The sequence below is a fragment of the Ovis canadensis genome, chromosome 9 (genome assembly GCF_042477335.2).
Source record: "Ovis canadensis isolate MfBH-ARS-UI-01 breed Bighorn chromosome 9, ARS-UI_OviCan_v2, whole genome shotgun sequence".
In the NCBI taxonomy this organism is placed as follows: domain Eukaryota; kingdom Metazoa; phylum Chordata; class Mammalia; order Artiodactyla; family Bovidae; genus Ovis; species Ovis canadensis.
Genome location: NC_091253.1, coordinates 80,856,888 through 80,871,210, shown reverse-complemented (window position 1 = coordinate 80,871,210; position 14,323 = coordinate 80,856,888). Strand labels below are relative to the sequence as shown.

The 14,323-nt window shown below is 33.3% G+C and overlaps 1 protein-coding gene across 11 annotated transcripts in view; it reads left to right on the top strand.

Annotated features, from left to right (window-relative positions):
- OXR1 (oxidation resistance 1) overlaps nt 1-10,150 on the top strand; it is a 517,492-nt gene extending 507,342 nt beyond the window's left edge. For all 11 annotated transcript variants that reach the window (XM_069600384.1, XM_069600382.1, XM_069600385.1 and 8 more), the window contains 5 exons: nt 872-997; nt 1,773-1,925; nt 3,292-3,387; nt 6,229-6,302; nt 8,236-10,150. In XM_069600384.1, coding sequence (XP_069456485.1) covers nt 872-997; nt 1,773-1,925; nt 3,292-3,387; nt 6,229-6,302; nt 8,236-8,371 — 585 coding nt within the window. In that variant the 3' untranslated portion in view covers nt 8,372-10,150. The remainder of the gene's footprint in view (nt 1-871; nt 998-1,772; nt 1,926-3,291; nt 3,388-6,228; nt 6,303-8,235) is intronic.
- Nucleotides 10,151-14,323: the final 4,173 nt, after the last annotated feature.

Sequence of the window (14,323 nt, the reverse complement as noted above, 5' to 3'; positions counted from 1 at the left end):
CTGCTCCAATAGAATTCTGTTTTCTGATTTAAAAGTTTCATCAGTAATACTTATGTTTTCATATATTTTACTTTCTAATATTATTGCATTTTATAGATTAACATGAAAAAGTGCCAATATAATACATTCTAAAAGAATTTATTTTTATTTAATGAACATTTTTTATCATTTTAAGAATATCAGTGACATCATTTTCATCAAACATATACATTCTTTTCAGTGCATCAAATTGTTCTAATTTAAAAAATAGGTTTGTGAACAAGTTTAAGTTTTAGATGTATTTTTTGGTTCAATTAGATTTTAAAAATTTGTGTTTAGAAAGTAAAAATTTTTAAGGCATTTAAAAAAATAACAGTAACTTTTCAAAGCATATAAATTCACATATACATGCACACCAATGAAGCATTATACTTTTTATTGTACTATTTTTTAAATTAAAATTTTGGCACCCAGGAAGTTTTCTTAATTATTTTTGGCAAATTTTGTTTACCATGAAAAAAATAATCTCATAAAGATAATCTCTTTAAATAGCACAGAGAAAAAAGCAGGCTAGGTTGCTCACTTGTGCCCTTCAACAGAAGTATAGTTTGCATGCAGTTTACCCTTTTTACACAGAAATACAGGGTTTATCTTTCAATACCTGTCCTTATTCATGTAGTGGATGAGGAAAATGTCTTCTTTAGCAGAAATCTCTTTCTACGTTAAACATGCCATTGTTATTAGATGGAGCATCTTTTGCCTTCTACAATCCTAAATTAAAGCTTTAGCCACCTTTTTCAAGGTATAAGATTTGATATCTCTCAAAAGGCTAAACATTTTAAAGGTTTGTTGCAGTTTTACCTTAATATATTGCTTCTGTCTGCTTCTGTAGATTACTACGAGGGAAGACGTAAATTCAAAGCAGACTACTCCAGTGAGAGCAGACCTGGAATCTGAATCTTTTCGACCAAACCTCAGTGATCCCAGTGATCTCTTGCTGCCAGATCAAATTGAAAAGGTATGATATACCCACTTTTGTACATTTCTGATGTGTGCCCATGAGAGTAAAATAGCTTCTTTTTAGTTGATTTAAAAACTGAAGAAGCAGAGTTATTGCTCCTGTTCTTACTCTTCAATGAAGAAAAAGTAAACAAATTATAGCAATTAATGTAATGGAAGATATTAGGAGATTTGGGTAATCAGACATTAAAATAAACGGCAATAGTAATTTAGGTGAGACAGTATAATTACCAGTATTTAATTTCTTACTGTGGGCCAGTTACCTGCTTTATACAGGTTATCTAATTTAGTTGTTGCAGCCCCTGTAGGAGTTGAATGCTCTTATTGTCACATTTTGTAAATGAAGAAACTTGGGTTTAGAGAGGTTTGAATAAATATTCAGAGCCATACAGCTGTAACATACTGAAGCTTGATTTCTAATTCTGAGAGTCTTACTCTATATTTAAGAGGTGTTAATAATCAAGGTAACAGTTCATCTGATAATTTTGTTAATTTGATACAGAGGAGGCAAACAGTAAGGAATCCATGTTTCTTGCCTCTAATATATGTATTGTTTAATATGATTCTTTGTCTAATGAACAATTAGTATTTATACCAAGAAATGTACAGACTTCAAGCATCTCTGTATCTTTCATAATGATAAATAATTTTAATTTTTACTGTTACTTTCATAGCCTACATTTTATAAAGTATTTAATTCCAACTGGCATTAATATTCTACAGATTGACAATAAGAAGCTATCAAGTATGTGTTAACAATTTATTTTTCAAAGCTTACCAAGCATCTTCCACCAAGAACAATCGGCTATCCATGGACTCTTGTTTATGGCACTGGGAAGCATGGCACAAGCTTGAAGACCCTTTATCGAACAATGACAGGTTTAGACACTCCAGTGCTGATGGTGATTAAAGACAGTGATGGTCAGGTATGAAAAGTAACAACATAGACACCTTACCTTTTAAGAGATGGAAGTAGCAGGAATTTTAGCATATTCTTTTGATAAAAAGCATTAGTATATTTTATTAAGTTTATTTGTTAATTATTGAGTGCTCTTGATATGCAAGGCAATGCTGAGTTCTGCAGAGGGATAGATATGAGCATGAATAATTAAATAAAGAGTTCCTACCTTCAAAGAATTACAGTCTGGTAGAAAAAAATATTAAAGTATGGGAGTATCTCTAATGCCAAGCAAAATATGCCTAGTACAGTGAGAACCTATAAAAAGTAAAAGAGGTGTTTGTATTGTTCATTTCTGTCTGGAGGAGATAAGAGTGAGGTTCAGGGAAATGGTGAAAATTGACAGTCTTGAAGTGTGGAGAAAGTTTTGAAAGTTATAGATAATTGTGTGAGGATGAGACCAAGGACAAAGTCACAGATAAGCAAGAAAAACATTGGTTATCTCTGAAACAGTAGTTTCATAAACGGACAGAACAAATCTTTGGTGTCATCAGACCTGGTAGCTTCCTTTGGGGAGGTGGAGGTGGTCACATGGAGGAGGCACAAAGGGAGTTTCCGGAGTGCTGGTAATATCTCGTTTCTTAATATGAATGAAGGTTTAATGGGACTTTGTTTTGTGTTAATTCCATATCGAGCTGTATAATTATATTTTATACATATATATATTTACACACATACACATACCTTACAATAAGAAAATCTATTTAAAAATTAAGAGTATGAAAATAGAATATGAGGAGGTATAATGACTATAGAGATCATCAATCAAACTCTACATTCCCATTTCAAGATCTGAAACCTTAGACCTAGAGATTGACTTGTCCAGGCCTCTTATTCATTGTGTGTCTTGTACTGTGTAAGGCCAAGGCATTATAGTACTGAACAATTCAGACCCAAATTCTGTCCTCACGTAATTTACTGTGTAATAAAAAACTAGCATACCTTTTTAGTAGTAGAATGTTTACCTATGCTGGAGGGGTTTTGCCTTTTTAAGTTCTACAGCACCACAACAGCTGTGGTCTTTATTATACATATATTGTCATCCTGAAATGTGTCTACCACTTTTTGTCTTTTTTAATTGTTATAATGAACATTTTTCTAGGTTTCAAAACTAGGAAAAATCTAGCATTTTCCCACTGAGAAACTGATATGTTTATACCTGCCAGTAATATGAGTTGCTTAACAACTGATCATGCTTCTCTATTTAAGTACAGATAGATAAAACTATGGTATATTTCCTTTTTTTTTTTTTTGTATTTTACTTAAACATATGTAATGGGCTAATGCTTAAAGAAACAAATTGATAGTTGTGTCATGCTTTTTTTAATCCTTAGGTTTTTGGTGCATTAGCATCTGAGCCATTTAAAGTGAGTGATGGCTTTTATGGTACTGGAGAGACCTTTGTTTTTACATTCTGTCCAGAATTTGAGGTAAGGACAGTTATTCCAGTTATATTCAGTTTGTGAAGAGATGGTATCATGAATAGAACATTCAGTCTGGAGTTTTGCATACTTGGATTTGACTCTCAGTTTCTGCCTTTTACTCTTAACTTAGCACTTTTTTTTTCCCCTTACCATTTTCACCTTCAACTTTCCTATGGATAGAATGGGAATCATAAAATGTAACAGGGTTGTTTGAAAATTGAATGAGAACCATATATGTGTAACACTTGATGTGGTACCAGACACACATTGTGGGCCCAGTAAGAAGAATACATCATAATTACTATTTTGTTTATGAATTGTCATTGTAAAATTTCTGGAAACCTTAACTTACTAAATAAGTTTTAATAATGAAAGTCAGTCTTAAAAACTTAAAAAATAAGTCATTTGGGTTTAAATCAAAAGTGATTACTGGATTTTTTTTTTTTATTGTGACTTGACTGAAGTAGATACATTCTAATGCCAATAAGATCTAAAATTTTTAAATGTACCTAAATTTTAGTGAATGTGCGACTCTGTTCGAAGCATCGAGTGCAGTCTTAGTGTCTCTAATACAGTCTGGTGCAGCATGTCAGACAGTTCCTAGGAGATAAAATTTTAATCTTGAAAATAGGAACCAACATAGTTGCTAAACTCGATGGACGTGAGTCTTGAGTGAACTCTGGGAGTTGGTGATGGACAGGGAGGCCTGGCGTGCTGCGATTCATGGGGTCGCAAAGAGTCAGACATGACTGAGCGACTGAACTGAACTGAACTGATATATACACACTACTACATATAAAATAGGTAAACAACAAGGACCTACTGTATAGCACAGGGAACTCTACTCAATATCTTGTCATAACCTATAATGAAAAAAGAATCTGAATCACTTTGCTGTATTCTTGAAGCTAACATAACATTAAATTACTTATGTGTGCATGCTAAAAAAAAAAAAAGAGTTGTCTTTAGGTACAGCTTCTGGTTAATCTGATGAGCCACTTAAACCCAGTTTTGTTAGGAGAGTTTTTATTGTGTTACCAAATTCTATTTTGTTCATGCCTTCTGGTGGCTCAGTTAGTAATGAATCTGCCTGCAATGCCAGGAGACCTAGATTCAATCCCTGGGTTGGGAAGATCCCCTGGAGGAGGGCATGGCGACCCATTCCAGTCTTCTTACCTGGAGAATCCCCATGGACAGAGGAGCCTGATGAGCTGCAGTCCATGTGTACGCAAAGAGTTGGACACTACTGAGTGACTAAGCACAGCTTATAGAAAGTGAAAGTCTCAGTTGTGTCCGACTCTTTATGACCCCATGGACTATACAGTCCATTGAATTCTCCAGGCCAGAATACTGGAACGGGTGGCCTTTCCTTTCTCCAGGGGATCTTCCCAACCCAGGGATCGAACCCAGGTCTCCCGCATTGCAGGCAGATTCTTTACCAGCTGAGCCACCAGGGAGGCATGAACAAAATATAATTTGGTAGCACAAGAAAAACTCTCTTAACAAACTTGGGTTTAAGTGCTCACTAGATTAACCAGTGCTTTCCGTTCCTTCCATAAAACATGTCAGCTGACGCCTACAGCTAGCTGAAAGCTTGTAGTTGTTACAGATTTTGGAAGTTTCAGTTGTGCTTGTTTTCAGTCCTTTTTGTGATACTGTTTCTACCTGTTAACTAACAATGCAATTAAACAAATGTTATGTATCTATGAAAAAGTGAGTGTTTTAAGTTTATTGAGAACTATAATGAATACTTCGGAAAATGTTTATAAAGACGAGGTGCTGGAAATTGATGTTGTATTAATATCACGTTTAGATAGAACTTCCATGAAAGATTGAAAATATTTAAGAATATTACTATAAGGTTTTTTGTTTTTTTTTTTTGGCTGCTCTGGGTCTTTGTTGCTGCACATGGACTTTCTCTGATTATGGAGAGTAGGGGCTACTCTCTAGTTGTGGGCTTCTCAGTGTGGTGGCTTCTGTTGTTGCAGAGTACAGGCTCTAGGGCCCGTGGGCTGCAGTAGTTGCAGCTCATGGGCTCTAGAGCACAGGTTTAGTAGTTGTGGCACATGGGCTTACTTGCCTGGCAGCATGTGGGATCTTTCTGGATTAAGGATTGAACCCCTGTCTCCTGCATTGGCAAGAGGATTCTTAACCACTGGACCACCAGGGAAACCCAACATCCAGGAGTTTTTACCCTTGAATTTCTCAGATTTTTTATATTCATTGCTCTTTAAAGAAATTGAAACTGGAAGTCATAAGCATGTTACTCGTTTTTATGAGAATAATGATAGAGCAATGCATACCCAAAGAAAAGACCTTGGCCATATATCAAAATATTAAAATATTATCAAATTAATATATATTTATATTTGATGTCCATGGAAGAGGGAATGGCTACCCACTCCAGTATTCTGGCCTGGAGAATTCCATGGACTGTATAATCCATGGGGTTGCAAAGAGTTGGGCACAACTGAGCGACTTTTACTTCACTTAAATTTGATGTTAAAAATGGCATCTACTCAGTTTTTAGCTGATTTACTTTCTTTAACATTTCTCCTTTACCATCGAATTCTTGATACCTGTGTAGTCAGGAAAATTTGTATATATGAAGAAATAGTAAGATTTGTGTATTTAAATTATGTTGCAGTTGAACACATGCCTTCAAATTTAGTCTTACAAACGCTGAAAGCAAAAGCACCACCCTTTCGGCCCAAACTTTTTCTGTTCTTTTTATTCTTCTTGCTGTCTATCTAGGCTTTATTAACTATTTGGGATTCAGGAAAACTAACTATAGTAATCATTTTCATCTACATATTTAAAGGGTTTTTTTTTTTTTCATTTTTGTAGGTCTTTAAGTGGACAGGAGATAATATGTTTTTTATCAAAGGAGACATGGATTCACTAGCTTTTGGTGGTGGAGGGTAAGTCTCTTGAAAATTTGACTATGAGATTTTAAAAGAAACTTTAAGAATTCATTTGTGTTATTTTTAAATCAGCTATCTTTGAAAAGTTTTGACATTAGAATTTTAATTTATATATTATGACTAATTTTTATATTATGACTAAGAAAGTATATATTTGCAGGAAAGTGCATAAGTGTAATATATGAAACCCTTGATAGAATATTTGTTTATTCATCTCAGAATGCTGTTTAGTTGATTCCCTTTCGATTAAAACCCATCTTCTAGAGTACAGTGACTCCTTGATGTTTGACAGAGAAATATACTAATCTCTTTGAGCTTCTCAAATTTTCAAAAAATTATGATGATTTATTCTTTCTTTCAATTTATTGTTTTTAAAAAAGGTCTAAAATTTTTGATGTTATTCTACCCTGGAGACTATTTGGATTGATATTTTAAACAATAGAAGTTTGTTTTCCTGTTAAAAATTTTAGTGATCCCACCGTCCCCCCCCCCAAAGTTTTCAGGGCTTGTTTTCTTATTTATTTTGTTTTTAGCAGTATGAGTAATCAGCAGTTTGATTTGATTCGTTTAGCATAGCAAGCACTGCAGGCAACTTTGGTTTCTTATTCTGATGTTCCAGCTTCGTTTAGTCTGCCATGGTGTTTGTAGATGGATGGCTCTCCTGCCTCCTAGCCCAGACTCCTTAACTAGCAGATGTGACCTCCTTCATTTGTTACTTTGTGTCCTTCAAAATAAGACATAATACATACTAAATAATTCCCAAATTTATGTGTTATTTATTTCCTATATTTGAAGATATACATAATAATAATAATTCATTCAGGTTACAGAATGTTATTAGCCTGAATATGCCTCATCCCAATTCTAACAAATTCTCTTAACAACTTCTCTGTAGATAGGTATTTGGAAGACATGATTTCAGTGATTAAAAATTAAGCATGGTTATTATAGCCTCTGAAGGACATAACTGGGTAACTAAAAACAATGTTGTTTTTAGTTATTGGAATCAGCTTATGGTGTTCATATGTTCCAGTTACATCTTTTTTGGTGGAGAGGGGCAGTCAGTCAGCCCTACTCCAAATGGTAGTCTTACATGTGATTCAGTTAGTTCTCCAGGAAAGCCTCACAAGCAAGTGGCTTATAATTTCAAAGTGTTAAGCATGCCTTCAGTCTTTAAAAGTAATATACACAGTGTCATTAGATGTCAGCTGGAACTTGGTTTTGATGATATACCATGATTCCAGCAAGCTAAACTATAACCATTGGGTCATTTGATAACAAATGAAAACAAATTTACAGTCTTTGAAGAAGGAGAGTACGGTCTCAGGAAATGGGAAGAAAGGACTTGATAGCCAGAATTCCAAACAGGAGCCCCAAAGAAATCAAAATCATGTAACAGACTGAATATAGGATTTAGAATCAGACCTGATTCAAATTCTCAGCTTCAGCACACATTATGTGTGGGACCTTGAACAACAAAGTTTCCTCAGCTATGAATTGGAGATTGAACCTTTAACACTAACCACACTTTTTATTTTAGATGATAGGGAGTTTTCATGTCTCTGAGAAACTCATATTAAATATGTTAAAATCAAACAGCAGAGAGACATTTATAATACCAGACAAAGAATAACAGAGTAGTGCCTGCCTCAAAAGCTAATTCTTTGTGAAATTAATTTTAGAGGGTTCATTATATTCCTTGCTCTGTATGTTCAGTGATTTTATAATGGGATGAACAAAAAAAAGTTGCCTTGTGCCAGTGTGGAAAGGAGTAGAGAACAGTTTGGAAAAAAGAATGAGTTTAGAGTTGTTGGATATTGAAATGTCTCATTAAATTAATATTTTATAGCCTCTGCAATAATTCTTTTATAACTTAGGGCATAAGTATTAAAAGACTCTTGTTAGAACTATTCTTTTCTATACATTACAGGGGAGAATTTGCCCTATGGCTTGACGGAGATCTCTACCATGGAAGAAGCCATTCTTGTAAAACATTTGGGAATCATACACTTTCTAAGAAGGAAGATTTCTTTATCCAAGACATTGAAATCTGGGCTTTTGAATGAATATTATGCTCTCTGTCTTAGCAGGATAATGGCCCAAACCTGACATGGACAAACAAGCATTGTTTGGAAAGTTCAAGAAGCAATACAATGTAATATGTAGCTCGTGTTTTAAAATTAGTTCATATCACCATTTATTATAGCTATAATTTTGGAATTTATTTTTAAAATCATGTTTCTGTCCCAGACGTTTTTAGGTTTATACCATGGCATGGGTCCATGGAACATAACAGCTTAGGTTTTGTCAAAATTTTGGTAGCATTTTGATCATAGTGACCACCTCATCTATAATCCATGTTTTCTCAGTCTCCTAATAGGATGGTGCTCTTTTGTTGAACCTATTTTGGTTTTTTGTTTTTTAAACTATATTGATTGTTTTACTAAAGTAGTCTAACTTGAGATATCTAGGGAATGAATACATGATACTGCCATTATCTGTGAGGTTGGCACAAATGACTATTGGACATGCTCAACCTAGTTACTCTTAGGAAAAAACATGCCAAAACAACACGTACTTCATAGATCACTGAGTTCTAGTTTTAACTCACACTACTGCATTCTCTTTATTAATTTTGCCTGTAATCTCAGTTTCATTTTAATAAAAATGAAATTTGAGGAGAATTCTTATTGTAATAGACCACAGTGCACATGGTCTTCAGGTTTGGGCATATGCTTTCATCATTGAATTGTCTGATGAAGAGTTATAAAATGACAAAGGAGAATGAGAACTTGATGATTCTACTGGATTTAATATATCAAGCAAGAAAATATCTATTTACATATTTGTAGCTTAGCAGGGCATTATCATAACTAAAAAATATGAAACAGATGCATATTTCGTCAACATATTGTGTCAGGTAAACTGTTTTATAGTTCTATTGTTTTAGCCTTGTTGCACACCAACTTCCAAAATATAGATTCCTATTCAAAAGGAAAAAAAAAAACCTTGTGATTTTTTTTTTAAAGTGGCATATGTTATTACCATTAGCATTTGCTGTTACAAAAGGGCAATGATTATAGTAGAATATTGTAACTCAGTAGACTTGTTGAATATGCAGACTTACTGTCAAGTGACCTCAAAAAAAAGAAAAGATAGAATATATCAGTAGTTCTTATCCTCTTTTGTAGGAAACCAATAATAAGCCATTATGGCAATAATTCATCAGTTAATTTCAAAGCTTCATGTTATGCAAAAAAAAAAAAAAAAAAAGAATCCTGCTGTTATACATGTGACAGTGACCCTGTGCTGAAATTTCAGCTATTCCAGATAAACATTGTATATTATCTTGTAAATTAATGTTTAAAGGTAGTTTTGTTCTTATAGAAAGTGTTGATTGCCAGGTTGCTTATAGCACTTTAAATTATTCTAAAAATGAAATTATAAGCCAAATATGTTGGCTTAAGTAGTTTTAGTTGTATAGTACTTGAATATATTTAGATCTTTTGAAAATTTAGATAATATCTAAAGAAAGCATAATGCTAATGAAAAAGAAAATCTGATATTCTATTTAATATGCTATTGCTGAATATGCATAGAAATGCAGGGCATCGTTTCTTTGTCTATGTAAAGCTCTCATTAAAAGTTACTAACAGTGTATAGATTAAATGTTTACAATATAGGGAACTGTAAATAAGTATATCAGTTTTCCCCCCTTTGGTCTTCCACAGCAGTATTATTGTCTTTGTGGAGTTGACTAATCATAGAAAAATCCTGTATTGGATTTCAGTTACAATAAGGTCATAGTGGTGTATACCAAATAAAATTAAATATATAAATATAAATTTGAATTTGTATTTATTGAATAATCAAGTTATTTTCTATTTAAGAAGTCTTTGATTAACCATACTACTGTCTTTTACATGTGAAAAATGGTTCTAGAAACTGTGGTGGTTGTGGTAATATCACTAATGATGGAGGGATGAATTTAAGTGGAGGGAACACCACAGTTTAGAAAATGGGGATGTAACAAGGTACTTGGCATGTGAGAAGCTCATGTAAACATGAGTGTTTGTTATTTTTAAATTATGTCACTTTTTTTCTTTTTTTAGCGGAGAGTGCCATAGCAAGGTAAGACTAATTTCATAAAGAGCTTTGTTTTTGTACAATGTCAAGAAATTTATTTATCTCACAGGAACAGTTAAGAAAATTTGAGTAAAAGAATGACATGGTCAAATTTCCGCTTTAAAGAGATATCTGTAAAAGTTACTAGTAGAGAGAAAAATAGAGATAAGGAGACCAATAAACAAGCCTGTTGAGAAGTCAGGAGAAAAATTATGAGGGCTGAATACGAATAGTAGCGATGGTGATAAGAAAGGAGGCATGGATTTGAAAGAGACTGAGGAATTAGGGTTAACAAGATCTGGTTATTAGTTGGGTGTCAGAAAAGGTTAAGGATTGCTGTCGGGTGTCTGATTTAGGAAGGGGGTACATTATTCATTGGGCTGGGTACTTTACAAAGAAAAGAAACAGTCAGCAGATAGGGAAGTTAGGTGTGTTGTGAACCTTAGTATAATACAACATGAGAAACTAGACAGTAGACTGGGAGTGGGGATTATTATTCTGTTCTGATAGATTAAAAGTTTTAAATCAACATCATACAGGTAGTTGTTGAAGCCACAGTCTATGTATGAGATATCTTTGGAGATTATAGACTGAGTGAAAAGAAAATTCTTGACATAAATTTTGGGGTATAGTAATATCAAGGGACAAGCTGAAGAAAAGGTTCTAAGCTTCCATCTCAAGCAGCTAAAAAAACAGCAACAAATTGAACCTAGTGGAAATAGAATGTAGGACAAAGTAAAGATATAAGTAAAAAAATTTAGAACAAGCATACGAAACAAAATCTCAGAATAGTAAAATTGTGAACCTCCAGCAAGATTAAGAAAAAGACAAATCACTGTTAAGAACAATTTAAATGGCAACATCATTGGGGCCATCAGGTCTTAAAAAGATAGGATATTGTGAAGAACTTTGCACAATAAACCTGACAGTGTGGGTGAAATGGAAAAATGTTTTGGAAAATAATTTATTAAAACTGACCCTGTGAAGAAATACAATTTTTGTATTAAAGAAATTGAATCTCTTAATTTAAAAAAAAGTCCTTCCCACAGAAATCTCAGGCTTGTATGTATGTTTCTACTGGGTAATGCTTTAAAGTTTTTAAAGGAAAATAAAATGATCAGTTTTACATGAACTCTTCCAGGCTGCTAAGAAAAGAGAGAACTTCAGTCTCTTCCATGGTCAGCTCTGTGGAAGCATAAGAAACATTTGATCAACTTCAGTCCCTGTTTATGATTTTTTTGAAAACTTAGCAAACTAGGGAAAAAATGATCTTCCTCAACCTGATAAAAAAGTTATCCTTGAAAAATGTACAGGAATCATTATCTGTAATGGTCAATTATTCAAAGTTTCCTCCCAGAAATAGGAAACCTGACAATAATAACTACTTTCACCACTTATATTTAGTATTGTCTTGGAAGTTCCAGCCATTTCAGTAAAGCAAGAAGAAGAAAAGGCATAAGGATTGGGAATGAAAGACATGTCATTTGTATATGACATAATTGTGTACATAGACATTTCCAAAAAGATCCAACTGTTGAAACTAGTTGATTTAACAAGGTCACTAAAGACAAATTCAGTATTAAAAAAAGAAAAAAATATATAAAAACTTTGTTTTTATTCTTTCTAAACCAAAAATAAGAAAATGAAGCTTAAAATACTGTCATTTTGTAATGCCATTGAAAATATCAGATATATAACAAAAAGATAAAGACATAAGTGGGAAGTACATACCATTAGGGACCATACTGACATAATTGAAGGAAATTATTTCTCTAAAATCAATCTTGTATTGGCAGTGAAAATCTCAGCCAGAATTTGTGGAAATAAGCTATTCTGTGATTTAACATGGAAATGTAAACGCAAAGATTATCTAAAGCAACAGTGAAGAATGGACTGTGGTCTTAAATACCAGATATTCATGATCTATTAAAAAGATGATTAAAATAATTAGTATTGGTCAAAGGATATACTAAATAACCAATCAAAGTTAGAGAGTCTAAAAACAAACTGAAGATTTTTTTAAAAACTGGCACTGCTGCTCAGTGACGAGAAAGGTCTTTTCAGTAAATGATGCCGGTTTAATGGGATATCTGTATGGAACACCAAATCTTAACCTATCTCATACTGCATGCAAAAGTTACAAGTTATAGATATAAATGTAAATGGTAAAAAATAATAATGCTTTTAATTTGAAAAGTATAAGAGATACTGAAGAATAATCATCATGGCTTTAGAATACCCATACATAGGGCAGAAAAGCATTAACTGTAAAGGGAAAATTGATCAATTATACTACATTAAAATTATAAGAACTTTTCATCAAAATAAAACATTGAAAATGAAAAGGCAGTCAACAGTTTTTGTAATACACAGAGCAAATGAAGGTCTCATATACACATTATATAAATGACTATGAATCAGAAAGGCAGACTTTGTCAGTTGCCAGTTCTGGAACTGTAGGAGATGCCAGTTTGATCCTTGGGTCATGAAGATCCCCTGGAGAAGGAAATTGGAACCCTCTCCAATATTCTTGCTTGAGAAATCCCATGGACAGAGGATCCTGGCAGGCTACAATCCTTGGGGTCATAAAGTGTCAGAAACAGCTAAGCGACTGAGCATGTACCCGCCAAGAGTATTAAGTTAGCCAGTAAAACCTATTAAGTGAAGTGAGTTAACTTTAGAAAATTTTTTGCCAGTATTCTACTAAACAAAGCTAACTTTGGCCAGCAAATTTTATTTGTTGAATGTACCCTACAGTAATGTTTATATTTGTTTACCAAAATATATGTACCAGCATGTTTACAAAAGAGCTGTTTGCTTGCTTTCTCTTCCCCAGTCATATCCCCGCTCCCTCCATGTACTTCCCTGGCTCACCTATTTTACTAAGTCTAATTCTGTTATACTTAATGTAAATGTTTGCTTGCATCTCCTAAGAACAAGGATATCATTTTTAATAACCATAGTAAGTGATTGAATTCAGGAAATTTAACATAATCCAGTAATATGATTTAATTAAAAATCCATTTTTTAATTTCACCAATAGTCCTAATAATATCTTTTAAAGCACTATTTTTCCTGATCCATAATCTAATTCAAGATTCTATATTGCGTTGAGTTGTTCTTTTTGATCTTCTTTAACCTGGGAAAGTTCATTAGTCATTCTTTCTATTTAATGACAGTGATGTTTTTGTTGATTGATACTCAGGATTGTTGAATATACTTCAATATGGATGTCTGCATTTTTTCTGTGTTTAGATTATACATTTTGGACAGGAAAAGAGAATTGATGTGTCTTCTGTAGCATATTAGGATGCACACAATGTATGTTTATCCTTTATTGGTGATACTTTTGTTAAAATAGTATCCACCATGTTTCTCCATTGCTATCAATTTTTCCCTTTGTAATGAATAAGAAATACGTAGGGAGATACTTTGATATCATAGATACCCTATTCTTCACCAAATTGTCACAGTGTTTTTGGTATCAATTAAGCATTTCTTTCCTGAATTACTAAAAGATTGCAAAATGATGATTTTTCTAATTTTTTTATTCCCAGCACATTTGTTTGTCAGAGTTTATTGTAAGGAAGAACTTTTGTTTCTCCATCATTTGAAAATTATGTTGTTATTGTCATGGTTTGTGTGCGGGTTGGAAAAGAACTTCCAGACATGAGGCAGAATGAAAGGAGATGGGCTGATGGGTTTATTCTTTGCTTTTTTCAATCCAGTGCATCAAATAATCTATTTCTGTCCTAGATTTAACCAGTGGGAACCCCATCATACTGACTTCTGTGTGTTTCTCCATTTTCTTGAGCACTTGCTTGCTTTAGGTGCAGCAAGATGTTTCAGACTTAACCTGTACTTTCTGTAACCCAGTCCTAAAATCAGCCATT